The sequence below is a fragment of the Anabrus simplex genome, chromosome 14, assembly GCF_040414725.1.
Source record: "Anabrus simplex isolate iqAnaSimp1 chromosome 14, ASM4041472v1, whole genome shotgun sequence".
NCBI lineage: Eukaryota > Metazoa > Arthropoda > Insecta > Orthoptera > Tettigoniidae > Anabrus > Anabrus simplex.
In genome coordinates this window covers 80,256,252-80,277,967 of record NC_090278.1, presented here as the reverse complement: position 1 = coordinate 80,277,967, position 21,716 = coordinate 80,256,252, and the positions used below count along the sequence as shown (strand labels likewise).

At 37.2% G+C, this 21,716-nt stretch overlaps 1 protein-coding gene across 1 annotated transcript in view; it reads right to left on the bottom strand.

Annotated features, from left to right (window-relative positions):
• The window catches only part of LOC137503012 (circadian clock-controlled protein daywake-like), a 73,679-nt gene extending 54,149 nt beyond the window's left edge, over window positions 1-19,530 (bottom strand). The window contains exons 1-3 of the mRNA XM_068230361.1: window positions 19,442-19,530; window positions 6,169-6,261; window positions 5,013-5,148 (exon numbers count right to left, since the gene is read on the bottom strand). Of these exons, the coding sequence (XP_068086462.1) occupies window positions 5,013-5,148; window positions 6,169-6,261; window positions 19,442-19,517 (305 nt within the window). The 5' untranslated portion in view covers window positions 19,518-19,530. The remainder of the gene's footprint in view (window positions 1-5,012; window positions 5,149-6,168; window positions 6,262-19,441) is intronic.
• Between the last annotated feature and the right edge of the window lie 2,186 nt (window positions 19,531-21,716).

The window sequence follows — 21,716 nt, the reverse complement described above, 5'->3', positions numbered from 1 at the left end:
TCCTATCCTCCATCTCTCACAAAGCCAATGTTCAGCGTAGCAGGTGAGACCGCCCAGTTCTGCCTAGTTGTATCTCCGAGCCGAAGTCTCACGCTACAGGTCATTGCCGTTGGGGCAGCGGAGGTGCGATCCCTCGCTCAGTCAGAGTAAATAGCCAACCCTCGACGGTAAATGTATTAACACAAGAACTTCTGAGTCATTTTCTTAGTTTGCTGTAGCCCTTAATTTTCCGCATTCAAAAAATATTTTCGGTTACTCTTCAGCATTTGTATATTTCCTTTAATTAAGAACTACTCTTCTAAGCTTCGAATTTACCTTAGAGGACCAATGGAGTCATTTTGACTCCTAGAGAAATATGCGTACAAATCATACCCTTTCTCATGTTACTTACAATAGTAGGCAATCAGGATGTAGAACCTAACCCTGCATTGGCTTAGTTCATTATTGCTCAACAAAAATCTACAAGAATGATGATATGACCCATACTGAGGATGAATGTGGTGCTTCTTAGCACAGTCCACCCAGACGAGGACGTCTCTCACAATGAGAAGAAAACACTCCCCAGTGACATGTTACTACGAGGCAAAGTCTGGTGTCGATGTAGTGGACCAGATGGCCCGCAAATACTCAACCACAAGAGGAACAAGGCTGGTGGCCAGTTCACACTTTTCAGAACACGTTACATCCGACTGCAGTAAATGCTTGGATTCCATACGAAGAAAAACATGAGGGAAAATAGCAAAATCACAGTTTCTGCAAAAACTAGCTGAAAAGTTGGCAAATGCTTACATGAACAGCAGTACAGCTATCCGTATGAAGTGAACAGTCCAAAGTACTCTCAAGTCTAGGAAAGTAGGAAAATGTACCACATGCAGCAAATCCTTACTACAAACCCTAAAGAAGTGGAATCAGAGGTAAGGCTTTTTGCAGATGATGTTATCCTGTACAGAGTAATAAATAAGTAACAAGATTGTGAGCAACTGCAAAATGACCTCGATAGTGTTGTGAGATGGACAGCAGGCAATGGTATGATAATAAACGGGGTTAAAAGTCAGGTTGTGAGTTTCAAAAATAGGAAAAGTCCTCTCAGTTTTAATTACTGCGTTGATGGGTAAATTTTAAGAAAGTAATGTAGCGACATTCACCGTAATCACACATTAGTTTAAAGAGTAACCATGTGTTCGCTTATTCATCATCATCATCATCTGTTTACCCTCCAGGGTCGGCTTTTCCCTCAGACACAGCGAGGTATCCCACCTCTACCGCCTCAAGGGCAGTGTCCTGGAGCTTCAGACTCTTGGTCGGGGATACAACTGGGGAGAATGACCAGTACCTCGCCCAGGCGGCCTCACCTGCTATGCTGAACAGGGGCCTTGTGGAGGGATGGGAAGATTGGAAGGGATAGGTAAGGAAGAGGGAAGGAAGCGGCCGTGGCCTTAAGTTAGGTACCATCCCGGCATTCGCCTGGAGGAGAAGTGGGAAACCACGGAAAACCACTTCCAGGATGGCTGAGGTGGGAATCGAACCCACCTCTACTCAGTTGACCTCCCGAGGCTGAGTGGACCCCGTTCCAGCCCTCATACCACTTTTCAAATTACGTGGCAGAGCCGGGAATCGAACCCGGACCTCCGGGGGTGGCAGCTAATCACGCTAACCACTACACCACAGAGGCGACCTGTGTTCGCTTATTACTAATTAATAATCTTGACCATAATGGCCAGTATTATATTATATTATATTATATTATATTATATTATATTATATTATATTATATTATATTATATTATCTATATATTTTTAAAAAAGTTATGAAAACTAAAGTCCGTCAGTCTGGCCATTCTATTGTCGATTTCGTTCATTTTTTAAACTGAAAGGTATTCATGCACAGATTTGTCATCAGGTACTATAAATCACTTAACTTCCGCCTTCCTCAAATTACTTGATTTTTCAATTTTTGTCTCTTTGAAGCAATCATATTTTTGGTTATAATTGAGGTACGGAGTTCATTTTGGCCTAAGAACACTCAGTGTTCAAGTTCTTTCATTTCAGCTCTTAACTATTCAAATTGGTTGATTTTGAGGAAAGTTATGAGTGCACATTCAATTTGACGTCTCATTTCTTCAACATTTTTTCTCATTGAAGCAATCATATCTTTCGTTCTAATTGAGGTACGCAGTTCATTTTGGTCTAAAAACACTCAGTGGATATAGCCCTTTATTTCGAGGTAATAAGTACTTAAATTGGTAGATTATGAGAAAAGTTATGAGTACATTTGTCTCCATGACGAAGATCTTTGAAGGACTTTTTAACAGTTCGGCGCGTAGTGTTGTTCCAAGGAACGTTTAATTCAATTTCTTTGTGTGATGTATTTTCAAGTGTTTTGTTGACATAAGATTACATTCTATTACCACAGCAGTTCATGTGCTTTATTTCATTAACTGAAAATGTTTTGTACATTGCGGGCGGAGCCAGCGAGAAACTGCTAGTATTATATTATATTATATTATATTATATTATATTATATTATATTATATTATATTATATTATATTATATTATATTATATTATGTATTGTATAGCATGTCATGTTATTTATTTTAAGTTAACTCTCTAGATTTATATTTTATTCCAGCTCGTAATGTTCGTATTTAGTTAATTCCCGAGAATATTGATCCATTTAAGGTCCTAATGTATATTTGATATTAAATTTATGGATTTATATTACATTCTAGCTTGTTATGTACTTTTTCTTGTGCTCTTTCCCTAGATTAATGATGCTTTTCATCTCGTGTCTGTTTTGGTACCGCGAGTCCAATGGCTGAGGTATCTTTCTAGCTTATTAATTTAGTCACTCTTGTCACTTGGTAGGCAAAGTCCCATATGGCTGCAGTCCCATGCGGTATTATGTTAATTTATTGGATCAATCATCCAATTTAGCTCTAAATATATATTTTAGCTTCAATCTCTAGAATAATGATTAATTTAAGCTATTTATGTATATTTCATGTTGACTGCCTACAGTCAGGTTTTTTCTAGCTCATAATTAGAGCCCGGATTTTTATGCATTAATAGGTTAGAATGCAAACTTACTGAAGCGAGTAGCAAGTATAGTCTACCTTCACAACGACTATGCTATGGGGTTTGCATAAATATTAGGGGTACGACCCCATCAGAACCCCTATAATTTATGTTACTCTTGCTACATTATGGAAGAGCGGGTGGCCGACACTTCCTACTAAACCAAATTAGTTTGCAGTCTAAGCTGTTACTGCATAAAAATCCGGGCTTTACTCATAATATACCTATTCTTATGGATTTTTGTTGATCGTTGCTACGTTTAGCTCCGAATGTATCTTTTTCAGCATTAAGTTCCTACACTTATGGTCCCTTCTAGCTTTCAATGTTTTTGTACTTTAGACTGTTATTCCTTTTCACATCTCGTTCCATTTGTACTTATTTTCATAAATATACTCAACTTTGGAAAGTTTATTATTTTAATATGATCCAGTTTGATTTCGATAAGAGAGTATTGGATTAAGGACACATTGTGTCATCAGGTCCTAATCTATTATATGAATTTTAACCTATAATGCTGAAGAAGAGAATTAACATAATTCTCGAAACATTTACTATATATTCTGAAGTGTGAAATGTAAATAAAATGTTAATACATAGTATTGACTAGGCGGATTATACATCTCTCTATTTAATGTGTTTACTTCTCTGCTATCACTTGGGTTTGGTTCAGCCTGGCCAACACAACTGCATGGAAAACAGACAAGCACGGAATGCTGGGATGGTACCGAACTTACGGTCATGACCGCTTCCTTCCTCTTACTTGTCTTCCCCTTCCAGACTTCCCACCCCACCCCCACAAGGCCACTGTTCACCTGAGCAGGTGAGGCCGCATGGGCAAGGTACTAGTCCTCCTCCCCAGTTTCATCCCCAACCAAATGTGTCACGTTCCAGGACACCGTCCTTGAGCGGTAGAGTTAGGAAAACCCACCCTGGATGGTGAACGGATTAAGAAAGAAAGAAATGAGTTTTAAAAGGAGAATATTTCTAAGCCACTTGAATAACTTGAAAACCACTAAATTCCTAGATGAATATACATTTTTTTAAATCCACTCTGCTAAAAACGTCCCGAATTCGCTAGGTCAGAGGACAAATTGCTACATTATCACCGCTAGTTTTGTTCGCTGTAAAATGGTGAAAGCTAATGTATTTACTATTTATTTACTATTATTTACTAGCTCATGTACCCGTGCTTCGCTACGCAATTCTGCACCGTACTGTAGGAACGTATTTTCCATAACATATTATTTTACCCACTCCTAGAGTATGACGTATTTGAGATTCCTCGCTGAGTCCTGGAGGGTGAATGGATTAAATCTATTTATATAAGAGTTTTGTCTGTACATTGCTCATTCCCCGACTTTACATACCGGTTTTCATTAAATTCTCTTCAGCCATTTTCAATACATACACGCAGACAGACATGGCAGAAAATTAAAAACTGCATTTCCTCGTACTGTGGACATGACCGATACAGAAATACCATTATGTTTAAATTCTGATCATAGGAAAATGAACGCAATAGTTCTGATACACTTGCATATCAATAAGTGGTCGTGAGACGTGACCACTCTTAGAGGAAATAATGGACACGTTCACGGTTTTGGCACATTAGCGATAATGTGCAATGATAAATAAGAGGGTTTGAATAATATTAAATTTACTACTGTAAATCAGGGTCCTTTGAAGTCATTACGTAAGACTGCAATGGAGTGATCCCTTTAGAGCATTAAAATTCGTAGAAGAAAGGCATTGTCCAGATGGAATTCCTCGCAGAACTTCGTGAAGGAGCCTAGGAATGTAGCTCTCGCACCGACCATCAAACCAATGACCCGAATATTGTCTTTCGGTGCTTTGACTCGTAAAAAGGAAGGAGTATTTATCGGTGTGCATATTATATAAATATCAAGATTAATATCTGAAATATGTGGAACTTACTTGCAACTCTCCACCTTCGTGTCCTTCAAGCCATGAACTTCGGCGTTTGTCAACACGAGATTTAGCCCCGGTATAGTGATGTCAATTTTCGGCACTGTCAGTGGATTCAGAGGCGGCAGACCTATCTCCTTTATACCTGTGGAAAAAATAATAAAGTATATGTTAATGCTACATTTTTTCACTATATAGCATTAACCAGAAAGTTACTCCAGTGCAGTGAAGAGGAAATTTAGCGATGACATGGTGGTTGCATCTCTCCGAATACAAGATGGTGAAAAACAAAAAATTGTATCACTCAAAGTTAAAACAGGCGTACTTCAGGGTTCTGTTGTGGGACCTGTTGTTCTTGGTTTTTAATGAAAGGGCAAGGTTGAGAGTTCGTTTAGTCACTGTATCTTCACTCATTCTGAGAATATGCCTATAGAATTTCAATCGCATTTTTCTGAAGATGTGTAAGAATTTTCAATGTTGAAAATATATCTTAGCAGACGATGTAGGGGTCCGCATACTACGGAAGACGAAAATCACTTCCGGTGTAAATTCAGTTGCGGAAAAATAGGCTAAATCGCTTGTACCTTAACTCCTTTCCTTCTTGATTCAAATCCTAGTCAACTTATTTACATAATTCTTTCTATAATGTGTTCCTTCGTTCAATACCGTCAGAGGTTTTCGTGTTTTTTTCTTAAAACGGTCCACACAAAATGTAGTAATAAGGGCTTGAGTGAAACTCTGCATTGACTCGCATTAGCGCTCGTAGTAGTGCTTAAGTGAAACAATGCATTGACTCATATTAACCCTCGTAGCGGTAGGAAAACACAAACTGCAAATCTAATCGATCGGATAACGATAATTAAAGAAAGGATTGTAATTTTTAGGAATAAATAAAGAATGTATTCTCATACTTTATTATATTATATTTACCTAAATTTCGTAGCTCATGTCCCTAGGATGTTTTCAACATTGAGTTGCTTGGCTGAAAGGCTAGAATTGTGGATTTTGTTCGCATACCTAGGGATTTCATTGACATGATTTGAGCAGAAAAGATCAGTTTACAGCAATTACGTGTTGTGTCTCTCTTATAAATTTGCCAAAACTTACTTATTTGGTTGCAACATTCATTGATTCATAGTCTGAACTATGTAGGATGTTCCCTTACCTTCGACCATTTTTGGCAAGAATTTGTTGGCTTCCTCTTTTGCACACTCGTTGAAATCTGGACTACTTCTGGAACATGGTGTCAGACCTTGTGCTGTAAAAATAAATTACAATAAGTATTTATGATAAGCACACACATTTTAAATCAAAGAGTTCTTTAAGAAAATATATTTTAAATGTTTATTTCAGAACTGATGACGGATTTCCCCTAGGACGAAAATATATTTAAAGACTGTAATTCATATCTCTGTTGAAAAAAGCTTCAAGCATTATCACCCACTGTAGTTAGGTTGTTTATGTTGTTGTTGTTGTTATGTTGTTTGAGTCATCGGTCCATAGACTGATTTGATGCAGTCCCATCCCACCCTATCCTGTGCTAACCCTTTTAATTTTTACGTAACTACTACATCCTACATCTACTTTAATTTGCTTGTCATATTCGTACTTTGGTCTACCCCTACCGTTCTTACCGCCTACACTTCCTTCAAAAACCAACTGAACAAGTTCTGGGTGTCTTAAGATGTGTCCTGTCATTCTATCTCTTCTTCTCGTCAAATTTATCCAAATCGATCTCCTCTCACCAATTCGATTAATTATCTCTCCATTCGTGATTCGATCTATCCATCTTACCTTCAGCATTCTTCTGTAACACCACATTTCAAAAGCGTCTATTCTCTTTCTTTCCGAGCTAGTTATCGTCCATGTTTCACTTCTATACAATGCCACACTCCAGATGAACGTCTTCAGAAACATCTAATCCTATATCAATGTTGGAAGTGGGCAGATTTCTTTTCTTAAGAAAGCTCTTCCTTGCTTGTGCTAGCCTGCGTTTTATGACCTCCTTACTTCTGCCATCGTTAGTTATTGTGCCACCCAAGTAACACGATTCATCTACTTCCTTTAAGACTTCATTTCCTAAAGTAATATTTCCTGCGTCACCTGCCTTCGTTCGACTGCACTCCATTACTTTTGTTTTGGAATTATTTATTTTCATCTTATACACCTTACACAAGACTTCATCCATGCCATTCAGCAACTTCTCGAGATCTTCTGCAGTCTCAGATAAAACAACAATATCATCGGCAAATCTTACGGTTTTTATTTCCTTGATAATATGCTTCTCATTCATGACCATCCATCAAGCCTCCACGGTTGCTAGGTAACATCGCATCACACATTTTTATCATTATTATTGCATACTAATGTACATAGATGAAGTAAAAGGAAAATTCGCACCTATATAGTTACTCTTTGCTATAGTCCACGATCGATCTTTCTCGTTTAGGACACATGGTTATATGGTATCTGTCACAGTGGTTATTACACAATGCACATACACATTCATTGTTTGGTTCGTGAAACTTTTTGTTTTTACATATTTTATGGTGAAAACCATGAACTGCCAATCTTGTAATTACATTTCTAAGTTCTTGATTTTCTTTTACCCATCTCCTGTCGATCATTGCATCTGTGCTATAGAAGTCCAGAGGGATTTCTTCGCGCTTCTTCTCTCTTGTCTGGATCAGTTTTGTCGCTTGCTCAGTAGATGGCAGGGATAGTTTGTAACGTAAGTCCTCGATGTAGAAGGTTTCTCTTGCCAATTCGTAAACAAGCCTAGAAGGTGTTGTTCTTGCCACTCCAAGTGCTCTTTTCAGATATCGGGCTTTTACTTTCTCCATTGAGTTTAGGTCTGAAAAAGATAGGTTTTCCCATATCAATTCTAATCCGTAGGTCAGCATTGGCGATATTTTGGCATTAAATAAGATCATAGCCGTCTGGAGGGATAGATTGGTTATGTTCTTTATGTCATATATTCCTCTTATAGCAGCTGTTATTCTTTCCTTTACGTGTATCCTGAATGAATTGCGTGTTGTTTGTAGGGTGATTCCTAGATATTTATAGTAGTTTACTGTCTGCAGTTCTTTCTCTCCTAAAGTAATTTTATCCTCTGTTGCTAATCTTCCACCTTTCCGGAACACCATGTATTTTGTTTTGTTACTATTGATACTGAAGTCATTTTCTTCTGCCCAGTTATGTAAGTCATTTAGTGCTTCTTGTAATTCAAGTCTGTTTGAGGAACCTATGACCATGTCGTCTGCGTACATATATAAAGATAATGAATTCGATTTTTCTAAGATATTCACGACATCTGCGGTGGCGATGTTGAATAGGGTGGGGCTGATGGGATCCCCCTGTAGAACCCCATTTGTCTGCAGGATCTCTCTTGAAGTTGTTATTCCGTCCTTTATTTCTATTCTGTTGTAGGTCAGTATATTTCTTATGGCTGTTGTAACTTCATTTCCTCCGTTTGTCATGGATTCCATTTTTGCTACGAGTTTTGTCCTATTCAACAAATCAAAGGCTTTTGTGTAGTCGATGAAGACGGTTCTGAATTTGCCTTTTGGATGTCTCAGCGCTTGGTCAATGTCATTAAGAAGATTACGTACGGCCTGTAAGGTGGACCTTCCTTCTCTAAAGCCAAATTGTTGGTCTGGAATCAATGGATCTATTGTCTCCGTGAGACGTTTGTTGAGTAACTTTGTATAGATTTTAAATATGTTATTTTCAAGTGCTATACCACGGTAAGAATTCGGATTATTTGTATCCCCTGATCCCTTGTATAGGACTTTGATTGTCGACTTTCTCCAGTTATCTGGAATTTCTCCTGAGCTGAGGCATTTATTGAATAACTCTGTCCATATTTCAATTAACACTCCTGTTGATTCCTTTAACATCTCATTATAAATACCGTCTGGTCCTGCTGCCTTTTTGTTTTTTGTGTTTTTGATTATTGTTTCAACCTCTTCTGTTGTTATTTGGGAGGCCTTTTCCTCCTCATTCGGTGTCCTACTATCATGTGATTTGTTTGTCTGTCTTTTATTTAAAATTCGAGAGAAGTGGCATTCCCAACTTTCCATTTGGATTTCATCTGATGTTCTGGTGACCTTTCTTCTAAGTGCTATGTAGGGGTCCTTGCGTGCTTCATCTGCTTCTCTTAGTGCTTCTTTTTCTATAAATTGTGATTTCTTGCTTTTCAAGAGTATCTTGTATTCCTTTCTCTTCCTAGCATATTCCTCTAGGTCATCTTTTAAATTTTTGAGTCTTGCTTTGTGTAGGGCATCTAACGTTTTTCTTCGGTGTTGGTAGCACTCAGTGTCAAACCATGGTTTCGATTTCCTTATTTTGGCTGGTACCGTTGCTGCAATTATAGCATCTTGAATGGTAGTCATGGTGAGATTGATATCATTGTCTCTTAGGTGTTGCTTCGCGCTTTCTATAGCCTGTGTATTGTTTTGTAGCATTTCTAAGTTTATTTTCCTTGTTGTTTTATGTGGGTCAGGAAGTGTCTTTTCATCTATGTTTCTTACTAGTAGAAATCTGGTATGTATGGGGATATGTTTAGTGAGCAGTGTGTTTAAGGTATTCCATTTCCTTTTTTGGTTTTTAACTATGATCTTCTTTCCTCTATAAAAAACTAAGTCTATTGTGCTTGTTCCATTGTACGCTATATAGGTTATATCTTCGGCCTTATTGATGAGTTTAAAACCTTCCTCCTGTAGAATATTCAGTATAGTTGTTGTTTTGTTATTTGGTTTGTCAATTCTGCAGTTGAAATCTCCTGCAATAATTACGTTTTCTTCTGTTCTCACTTGTGATATAGCCCCTAATACCTGCTCCGCTGTATCTTCTATTGACGTGCCATATGTAATATACATCCCCACTACTGTAATGTCCGTGGATTTTACGATTGTCATGTTTTCTTCCTTTACTATCTCTTTAATTTTTCCTATGGTGTGTTTGAACATAAGGGATACACCTCCCTCCGGTCTGCCTAAAGCTTTAGGTTTAGCAAAAGAGTGTGCTGTGTAGTAACCTGTGATGCCAAAAGGCTCCGTCAAAAAAGTTTCTGTAGCTATTATTACATCTTGTCCTATCCAAATATCATCTGGTGCTGTATTAACAATACTCTTTAACCCTTCCACATTCCAGAGTAGTATATCCAATGTCTTGCCTGTCGTCTTCTGGAATTCTCTTGGAGTCTCGTCTTTATTGCTTACGAAATCGATAAGTGCGGTAGGTTACTCCATTTGGCCAGAATTCTGGGTCAAAGACTATTTCCCGTTCTTCCATAGGTATGCCTATTTTAAACGCTTTGTTTGATCCTCGAGTGGGTAATTGTTCGCATTCAATTACTTTAGTGATACCGTTGTTTGAGAGATGTTCTTTCAGATCTTCTTCTGTGATGTCATCCTTCAGTCTTCCCACGTACACCCATGCTGTCCTGGGTGCTGCTCTTAGTTTTCCTTTTTCTTTGCCTCCTGTGCCTTGTTGGGGGAGTCTTCTTGGTGATTCATATTGTCTTGTATCTCTTCTAGGAGAGGATAACCTGTGTTGGGCTGTTGTTGTAGGGTTTCCGAACTCAATCATACTCCTAGCAATTTCCCTGTTGTTGTTGGTATTCTTATGTTTTGTCCATTCTTCCTCCTTGTTGGTAATAGATTTTCTTTGCTTTAATCCCTCTGGGTCCTGTACTGGTTTATTCGAGACTTTTCCTAGTCCTGAAGCTAATATTTCAGCTTGTTGAAGTTGTGTTTCCAAGATAAGTGTCATTTTTTTCATCAACTCTTCACTCACTACTTCTAGTTTCTTTTTGATGTCGTCACATGTTTGTTTGTTTTCGAGTGTGGCTTGCCTGGCTTCATCGTTCTCTTGTATAGCAGAATTGAGCCCGTAGTTTTTTAGACGATGCCTACACGACCCGCACATCCACATGAGGGATCCATTATTTGATGATAGGGCCTTGAATTCCGTTACATTGACTGACGTGCATTTTCTGTGAAACCAGAGATTACATACTCCGTCGCAGCCAATAACACTATCTTCATTTGAGAATGCTGTATCGCATTTTGCACATTTGTTTTCTCTTTGATTGTCTCCCATTGTCTGCTTGATCTTTACAAACTCAAGAGGGCTGCGTCTTTGAAGCCTAACCCAATATAAGGAGCGCACCCTGTTCGCGTCACAAAATAAGATGGCTTCCCTTTCAAAACTGAACTGTGTGATGTTAATATTCAACTAATATTTACTATACCACACTTTTATTCTTGTGAATAACACTTCCTCGAATTAAAATTCACTCTAGGAATTGAACTGGACACTAATAGCTTCACCAAAACACTACAGCACTGCGTTTATAAGGTTTCAACACGCACCAATTGACAACCACCGCCGTCTCTACCATAGATTTCCAGCTGCTTTTTTCATCACACATTTTTGTATCGCTGATTTTAAGCTGGTGAAAGGGAGGCGATCAAACTGATATATTTGGACTAAATCTGCCAAAAAATCCCACCGAAAATTAAAATTTGGCATTAGAAGACACTCCAAGCTTTCGAGGTTACGGTGATACCGTCTCTTTTATTTTTCCATGTGGGACCCCATATAAAAGTCCTTTGGTAATGACTGAAACATGTCTGCACGCCCCTTTATCTAGGCATGCTCACTTCAGGTCTGTTTCTTCCTCAAAGTAACCATTTATATATAGAATTCAAAATAATTCAGACCAGCCAGTTTTAACCTGATTAGCTTCAAAATTTGCACAAACATGCTTCTGTATATATTTTTAATAATTTAGTGTAGGTATTCATTTTTAAAATCGTTTAAAATTTTATAAAATAAACTTAGTCAACACATGGAAAAGACAAGTGATTTTAAAATGCGATGCCACATGTTCTTAAGTCATTCTGCCATTATTAACTGTTAGTTTTTTTTAATTTTCCTTATTATTTTGTCACTTTTAGCAATTTGTTATATTCATTGTTGAGCTTTTTTCTAAACACCAGTTAAGTCATTTTTAATACTTCTTGATTTTTGCTAAAATTCTTGTTAGTAGAATGGTTTGCTTGCGCGTTTTCAAGTGTAAATTGGGCGTGACATATGTTTATTTGCACGGTTTTATACTGGAACAGAAACACAAAAAAGGGGAAAAATTATACAAATGACTTATTTACCTATTTATTTATTTATTTATTTATTTATTTATTTATTTATTTATTTATTTATTTATTTATTTATTTATTTATTAAATATTGATTTGAACCTTAGAGGTTTTCCTAATTGCACTGTTCACTACTTTTTTTAATATTACCAGCAAGTAATACAGCAAATTAATGGTTTGAGGTAATAAGAGAAGTTAATTACAAAGGAAAGTGATAGAGGAAGAGGAAAAATATGAATATTGGTACATTTAGTTACATCAATACAGTACTTCATTTATCGTACAAAGACTGTAGCACTCTATCACAGGGTGTAGCAAACTGGATTTCCTACATGCTAAAGATGTCTATATCAAGATGGTGCACTAGTTTATACTGAGTCATATTCTGTATAAAAGGGAGTTCTTGTGTGAATCTCTGTTAGTTTTAGTTTTCGCTACAGAGAATTTATTCCGGAATCTACTGGGAACTATTTTGGAACATGTATGTCAATTATTTCTCTGATTTTACTATCATCAATTTTGTTATTTATTTGTTTATGAATTAAATACATGACCTGACAATATCTTCTGTGAGATAGTTTCCTAGCATCAGGAGCTTTGAGTATTGTCATTTTTCTTCCAACTTTCTCAATGGATGTACAGGCACAGTGAAATGGGAGGTCAGCAAGAGGGAGGAGATAGAGGAACAGAAACTACATTCGGACAGTAAGAAGTGGCGAGCGCATGTATATCACACCCGGGAAAATGGAGCTAGAAATTGATGAAGATTATGATATACATTTTCCTTCATAATGTTTCATCATTTACTTGCTCACTATAAGGTATTTTTCGGGATTTATTATGTCATCAATATGGCCCGGATTTCTATCAGTGTAATATGTAATTAAATATGTAATAGTAATGAAATATGCAATAGTATTAATGCACTAAATTTACAGAAATGTTGGTATATTCCTTTTATTATGACTTATGGTTATGATATGAGACAAAATATTGTTTTTAATACCTCCTATGACAAAAACATCGTTCTTGCTGCCGATAATGTATGTAGTTTACCGCTTTCCAATTTAGACAGTATTGAATTAAAGGAATAATCAAAATGCTTCAAATTTTGGAATTCCGGGCGAGTTGGCCGTGCGCGTAAAGGCGCGCGGCTGTGAGCTTGCATTCGGGAGATAGTAGGTTCGAATCCCACTATCGGCAGCCCTGAAAATGGTTTTCCGTGGTTTCCCATTTTCACACCTGGCAAATGCTGGGGCTGTACCTTAATTAAGGCCACGGCCGCTTCCTTCCAACTCCTAGGCCTTTCCTATCCCATCGTCGCCATAAGACCTATCTGTGTCGGTGCGACGTAAAGCCCATAGCAAAAAAAAATTGAAATATGATGTTATACACTGTAAATTCCGGAGTATATTACACAATGCGCTGTCATTATACAAAGCAGAATGTCTGTCTGTCTGTCTGTCTGTCTGTCTGTCTGTCTGTCTGTCTGTCTGTCTGTCTGTCTGTCTGTCTGTCCGTTCTTTATGCAAATCCATACCGTTCCACCAATATGAACCAAATTTTGTATACTTACCTTTTAGCCCTTTCAGACCTGAAAGAAAACTGGAGGTGTGAATTTTTGTTTGTACGTCAAGAACTGACTAAAATGCTCCTCAATACACATATTAATAGTTTATTTTACAAAATAAAAACTAACATCCGAAAAACAGGACCCACACAATTGTGCGTATCAAAATTCAAAACCTCGTTGTATCACGTACGATGGTCTAGCTTCAAAATTTACGTTCACTAACCAATGTACACACTTCATTGAATATATTCCGGTATTCAGTAAAGCTTCTAGATTAATATAAACGCAGTAAATAAATACTTACTTTCGGCACTACTGCTTCCTGCCATCTCGCCGATCAACTGTGCTTTTTAAACTCTTCTTCCTTCGCCCTGGCGGTCAAGCGCATACTAAAATCAATTGAAATACACGCCACGTGTCCTGCACAATCACTGCAGTCCGGTGTAGCGCCGAAAAAACATCAAATACGGTCAGGGATAACTAAAATACGAACCCGCACAATTGTGCGTACTCGGTCTGAAAGGGTTAGGATCCTGCGAGTAACCCCATCTAGAAGAAATGTTTACATCCCTCTTCATTCCCTAGATTTCGGCCCTTTGGCTCATTAACATAGGCTAATACAGGCTAAATATAGAATTTTTCGTACAAGGATGAGACAAAGCTCATTTTAAACCTCTGTAAGGTTTAAACTTAGTAAGGCCTTACGGTCCAGGAAACCATGTTTTAAGGACCAAAAACCAACCGTTATAGAGAAATTGGCATCACACTGTCCCACTGTAGCAATCGGATGAAGAAATGACCAGCCGTATCCATGACAACGTCAGCTCAAGGATTCTACAATAGAATACAGGCATGGTGTTCGAAGTAGGCAAGTGCGTAAATGCAGGCTTGGCCAAGGAGAGATTCTGCTACACATATGACTGTCTGGAAGAAACACTGTGGAGGTAAGCCATCTCTAGGGGTGGAAGTGGGGAGAGCGAGACATATAAAAATAATCAAAAATAGTGTAGAATCCATAGGTTTTTTGGTCGCTGAGATAAACAGTGGCACTCCAGATGTCGTTTACGTCCCAGTTAAGCTGCATCGACACGGGATGAGAAAGGGTGGAAAAGAAAATATACAAAATAACCGATAATACTAATAATGTTATTGGCTTTATGAGTATTGAATATATGGTCGTAAAAATTCAATATTCATTGACTTGGCCCTCAACGGGCAACTTGAACGCACTCTACAGTGTGATGGTAGTAGTACCAGACCTGTAGCTTAGATCCTTTCCAACAGAACAAAGATGGCCTAGGCCACCATAGCTCAATTGGTAGAGCAACCGACGCGAAATCGGGAGGTTGTGGGTTCGGATCCCACTGGTGTCTGGTTGGCCATTTTTGTTCTGTACTTAACATCTCTTCATCACGTAATAAATGTACGTAACACGACCTAATAGGTTGAAAGTCGCTTTCGATTATTGGCTTTACGTCCCACTAACTACTTTTACGGTTTTCGGAGACGCCAAGATGTCGGAATTTTGTCCCGCAGGTGTTCTTTTACTTTCCAGTAAATCTATCGACACGAGGCTGACGTATTTGACACAGTTTAAAAAAAATTTGAATAATTACCTAAATATGTATAGATATATTGCATTCTTCACACGATATATAATATTACTAAAAATATGTAAATATATGTGATTTATAAAGAATCTCTCGTATCAGTCCTCGAGGAAATGTGTTTGGATAAGAAAACAAGTAATATCTTAAAAAGCGACTATGACAAATATGTTTTCGAAAGTTAAATTCATAGGTGAACTACCAGAGACCTTCGAAATAAGAACGGAAGTACGACACGGGCGGGGATGGGCTCACACCGTTGTTGTTCAACTGTGAGTTTGACAAAGTAGTTATAGAATGGAACAAAAATGTAAAGAGTGGAATTAGACTGGGTTGCAAAAAGAAGAAGCAAAGGGACACTGGGACTGAAATTTCCAAATTCTATATAAACTGAGGTACAGCTTTGAAATTTTGTATTCTTATGAATAGTCATAACATAAACCACTGTGGTAAATGTGAGCATTGCAAGTTGATTAGTTCTTGAGATATTAATTATTTTATACATTTTCATGTGCAAATTATTCAATATTTATAAAGGTCTGCCGCATTAAACCAATCAAGATAGTGTAACTTTTAGGTAATATTCTATTGCATTAATACAATTGGAAGAAACCTACGGATTCTTCTTTGAATTGCATTAATGAGTATGAAGAAATAAATTTTTTCATATCCAAGTTTTTAATCTACAAAAAATCTTAAATTTTTTAAGTTTGAAATTGTTTTGCAGCCAGACCAAAAGTGCAATCCAAAAATCGATCCGCAGGTTTATATTCAATGCAATGAAGATAATACATGCAAATTTTGAAAGCAATATCATAAGATTTATGATGCGTGTAACATTTTGAATGCCTAAAAAAGTGAAACAGAGAAAAAAGCAATTTTTTAAAATAATGGACAATGCTCATAACCTGTATTGCCAGCTGAGAATCTCAAAGAAATTTCTTGTTTTCTCCTACTTTTGGATTTTGGCTTACACCACCGAGAACTTATTGTATGCATTTCACCACAGAACAACACCAAACAATAGTAGAAAATACTCGCATACTTCAACACAATCAAACTGGAAAACAACTTGTTTGTAAACAAACAGGATTTGCACATGGTATGTACGGAAATAGTCATAAATAATGTTGAAACTAATAAATATTTCTTTAATAAGTAATCACTGTCTTTGAAAATAGGCATAAAAATTTACTCAATATATGTATTATGCAAGCCACACCACCACCTGTAATTTTCATTCAGATTTTTGAAACTTTTGTAGTTCTTATATAGTTTACGTAGTAAAAGTGCCTACTTCCTCCACTAGAAAGCAGCAAAATGCAGACCGACAGATGTAGGAGGCCTTTTTGAATTATTCTTATGAAATGAAATCGTGAAATCTGCTTGAATACACCACTAATGTGTGCTGATCGTGAGTCAAACGATAGTGGGCGTTTAAAGGACTGCACGCCAGGCATTTAAAAGCTACGCTAGAGCTTTAAAAATGGAGGAATTTGGATGAAAACACTGCTATCTGATCCGCGGGGGTTAGGGGTGTATTAATATGGAAAAAGCCGAAAATCAATATTTTACATATATTTCGCCAAAATTTCAGTCCCAATTGTATTGGTTTGGCAGATGACATGGCCTTGTTTGCTGGAGCAATGGAAGAAGCAAAGAAACAGGTCTTCAATCTCCTTCGGAAAAGAACGAAATCACGACAAACAACAAACACATCAAAGTCCAAGATCAAAAGATTGAAACAGTAAAAATGTCAAATATATCGGAGAATGGATTAGTTGGAATTCTGTGAAATGCAAAGCAATGGAATCCAGGCTAAACAGACTTGAACTGGCCTTCCAACTAACAAAAGATACACAAAACAAGAAATCCATTCCAATGGAGTTCAAGATTAAACATTATAAGACAGTGATTAAACCAGAATCACTATGTGCAGCAGAAAATCTAAACATGAATTTTAAAGGCCAGATGGAGAAACTTGAGATAAAATAAAGGACAATTTTCAGAAAGATCGTAGGACCAAAATTTCAGGATAATAAGATAATATACGTCAAGAATGAAACACTCTACAAGAAAATTGAAAAACTCTCAGATACATGCAAAAAAGAAGGATAAATGTTAACGGTCATCTTCTCAGAATGAGCTCTAATAGATTAATCAAACAAATCTTTGACTTCTCTCGTAACCGCTAAAGAAACCCCAACTGGTTTAAAGAAAGTGAAAAGACCCCGTAGAATTATAGAAAATTCACTATTCGATCGAACAGCTAAAATAATAAATAAAGACGAAAATATAAGGTTCTAAGACAAATCTATATCACCTATTATCGCGGAAGACAAGAGGAAATGAAGATCAGAAAGAATGAAGAAATAATGGGCACTAAGAAAAGAACAACACGCAGAGAAATGATCGATTCAGCGTTCCCCGAAGAGGGAGAAACGAAAGAACAAGAAAAAGAAGAAGCACAGGTATAACCATATCAGAACCACAATTCGCTGAGATTTTCGTTTGTCTACAAGTAAATAAATGCAATATGCAATTAGATAAGAAGACGGACCCTAGTCAACAACATTGAGAGCGGACAGGGTACAAGAAAAAGAATTGTTTAATTCAAACGAAGTTTTGATTTTTTTTAAATTTAGGCTATGCTCTCTGTCTCAGAAAATTTATCCTAAACTAGCTGACACCCGCTCTCGTGAATTTCGTAATCGTGATCATCGTTTTCTCGTAAGTTCATTTGGAACATGGAAAAAATAAAATATTATGACATTAAAACAATACGGCAATGTATCACAAGTTAATTAGCCCATTTGAGAAGTTTCATCGCGATAATTGATTCAAGGTGTGAGAAACAGTCCTTTCTCAAGTCGAAAAGAAATACGTGTTTATTTTTAAAGTCGGTTCCAAACACATATTTCCACGTCTCTAATATTTTCAGGTTTTTAAGATATAACTATTCTCATAAAAAGAATTCATCTCCTTCTTCACTTGTTTTCAACATCCCCCCCGTAAGTGAACTTTCCGAAAGCAAAAGAAATGCATGTTTTTTTAATTTTTAGCAGCGATTCCAAATACCAATTTTTACGTCTGGAACACGTTAAGTATGTGTATGTTCAGTCTTCAGCCCTAAGGCTGGTTGGATCCTCGACAGCTCCGCCATCAGTTGTCATAGATGGTCTAGGCATCACTGAAGAGGCGTACTAGGGAAATGAGGAGTGAGGTTGTTTCCCGTTGCTTTCCTCACTGAGCCAGAAGTTGCTATTACATATCAGTCTGCCAAGCCCATGCATGCAACAACCGACCCTATGAGCAACATTTTCACACCATTCATAGCAGGGATTGGTTGCATAAGGAATGGCATTACTAGCATCGCTCATACCTCAGTCACTTTTATATTGTCAAAGCCAAGGTTAAGGCAGATACAGATCAGTGAAAGTAACAAAATTGTTCTAGCCCACACCAGAAGATATAGTACACTGTAAACACTAGGTCCTGCCAGCAAAGGCAAGTTTTTGAGATATACTCATTTTAAAACTCACCCTCTTTTCACTTCTTTTCACTTTCCCTTAAGAGAATTTTCCGAAAACAAAAAATCGTGTTTCTTTATTTTTAAAGGAGATTCTGTGTACCGATTTTTACGTCTGTAACATCTTCATTTTTTGAGATGTAAGTATCCTCATAAAAAAGACTCAAGTCCTTTTTCACTTATTTTACACCCCCCTCCCCGTAAGTTGATTTTCCGAAACAGAAACAAAAATGCGTTTCTTTATTTTGAAAGGCTATTCCAAATACCAATTTTTACGTCTTCAAAGTGTTTAGTTTTTGAGATATAGATATACTCATTTTAAAATGCATTGCCCTTTTCACCCTCTTAGAGACGGAGTATTCAAAAATACTTCCTTAGTGGGCACCTACGTTGTAAGATAAATGTCCGGTAGTTTTGGCTCGGCGATGTGTCAGTCAGTCAGTCAGTCAGCCAGTCAAGATATGTCTTTTTTTTTTTTGTATATAGAGATCAGGCTAAAACAAGCTAAAACAGAAAATTCCCTATAAGAGCATTCCTTGTGTACAAATAAACGAACCAAACACTTACGTAATTTGTGTTGTGCTCCAAATACGGACACAACTAGCACTACTAAGTACAGAAAAATCTTCCTAAACTCTTCCATGATAATCCAGATTCTCCACTGAATATTATGATGAAGGGATAGAAACACGCCTGTACTTATAGCTGCATAGAAAGTCATTAAAATCAAGTTACTCCACCTCTATGAGGTATACAATAATTCATTTTATGCTAATCTGTTTAGCAATAGTGATGAGTATAATAACTAACTATTTAATTGGATATAACACGTATTTTTCTTAATGTGTGACGTCGGCTGATGGTTAGCACGTGATACTGAAACAATGGTAAGTGATTGTTGCAGTTTCGCCATCTTGCTGTAAGTGGGAGTCATAATTTAGGATTAACGATTTATTGTGACACATTATGTTGCTTTTTAATGTCTCATAACCACATTGTTGTTACTGCTGTTGAGAAACACCAAAGAAATTCATGGAAGAATGAGATAATATCCTTCTTCCCTTTAAATAGTCAGGAGCAGCGCCAACTCTTCAGGGCCCAAATCTCATCCCCCGCCCACTCAGTCCCTGCTGAAAGATATTTGAGAGGTGCCTGGCCCCCAAAGAACTAAGAAATTAAGTGAATTTTTTTTTCCAAAATTGTTAAAATATTTTCGACTCCTGCGAACGATCGTTACCATATTACGACGACCACATTAGAGTGTGACAAGATTGAAAAAGGACTGAATATTTTGTTTTTAATTTTTTGCAGTGATAAAGAGAGCCTGCTGGCCTTTGCAAAAACCTTTTGTATGGAGCGTGTTTCTGTACGGTTGCGAAAGCTGGGCATTAGGAATGCAAGAAAAGAAAAGAGTAGAAGTAATTGAGATGTGGATCTGGAGAAGAACGTAATCTGACAAATGAAATTGAAAAAAAAAAAAAGGCCAGAAGCTGGGGAAGGTCAGAGAATTCAAGAGTATCTAGCAGAGAATAGTATTCTTTTATCTTCAGACGAAGTGTATACTCTCTGGCTTGACAGTTAGTATTCTTATTCTTCTTCTGGAAATTTATGGACTCTTGGCTTGCCGCTCAGTCACACAAAAAAAATTTAAAACAATAGACACATTATATTCGGTCCACTTGGTCTAAAAACATTGAAGTACCGATATTCACACACAGACTTCTCGAGGGCAGTAACATGTCCACATCACTGAGTCAGATAACCGGAAGTGTTAATGTTAGTCTCTTAGAACCTGCTAAGTGTAGAATCTATTGCTGGTTAGGGTAAACCTTCGCCTGCAGTTATTGGAGTAAGCTAATGATCTGAACTTGTAACTAAATATATTTCCGTCGACTTTTCAAGAAATGCAACAATTTTTTGTTTTCTGTACTGTTGAGAAGATTTGGAATATGTTGGCAAAAACCGCAACTTTTAACTCCTCTCGTTCAAGAGCTTGAGTGCTGTGAAACGTACACATTAGTGTTTTGTATAGATAGATAGTTAATAAAGTCACCGAGCTCGATAGCTGCGGTCACCCTCAGAGATGGTTTTCCGTGGTTTCCCATTTTCACACCAGGCAAATGTTGGGTATGTACCTTAATAAGGCCGCAGCCGCTTCCTTCCCACTCCTAGCCCTTTCCTGTCCCGTTGTTGTTTGAGTCAGCAGTCCATAGACTGTTTTGATACAGCTCCCCATGCCACCCTATCCTGTGCTAGCCTTTTCTTTTCTATATAACTACTACATCCTATATCTGCTCTGATCTGATTCTCATATTCATACGTTGGTCCACTCCTACCATTCTTACCACTACACTTCTCTTAACAACCAACTGTACAAGCTCTGGGTGTCTTAATATGTGCCCTATCTTTTCTTCTGGTCAAATTTAGCCAAATCGATCTCCTCTCACCAATTCGATTCAGAATCTCTTCATTCGTGATTCGATCTATCCATCTCACCTTTAGCATGCTTCTGTAACACCACATTTCAAAAGCTTCTATTCTCTTTCCTTCCTAGCTAGTTATCGTCCATGTTTCACTTCCGTACAATGCCACGCTCCAGACGAAAGTCTTCAAAAACATCTTTCTAATTCCTATATCAATGTTTGAGGTGAACAAATTTATTTTCTTAAGAAAGTCCCTGTCCCATCTTTGCTATAAGACCTATATGTGTCGGTATATCGAAAAGCAACTAGTAATAATAATAATAATAATAATAATAATAATAATAATAGTAATAATAATAATAATAATAATAATAATAATAATAAAGACGACTCCGCCACTAGGAATGACTCGGATTTCC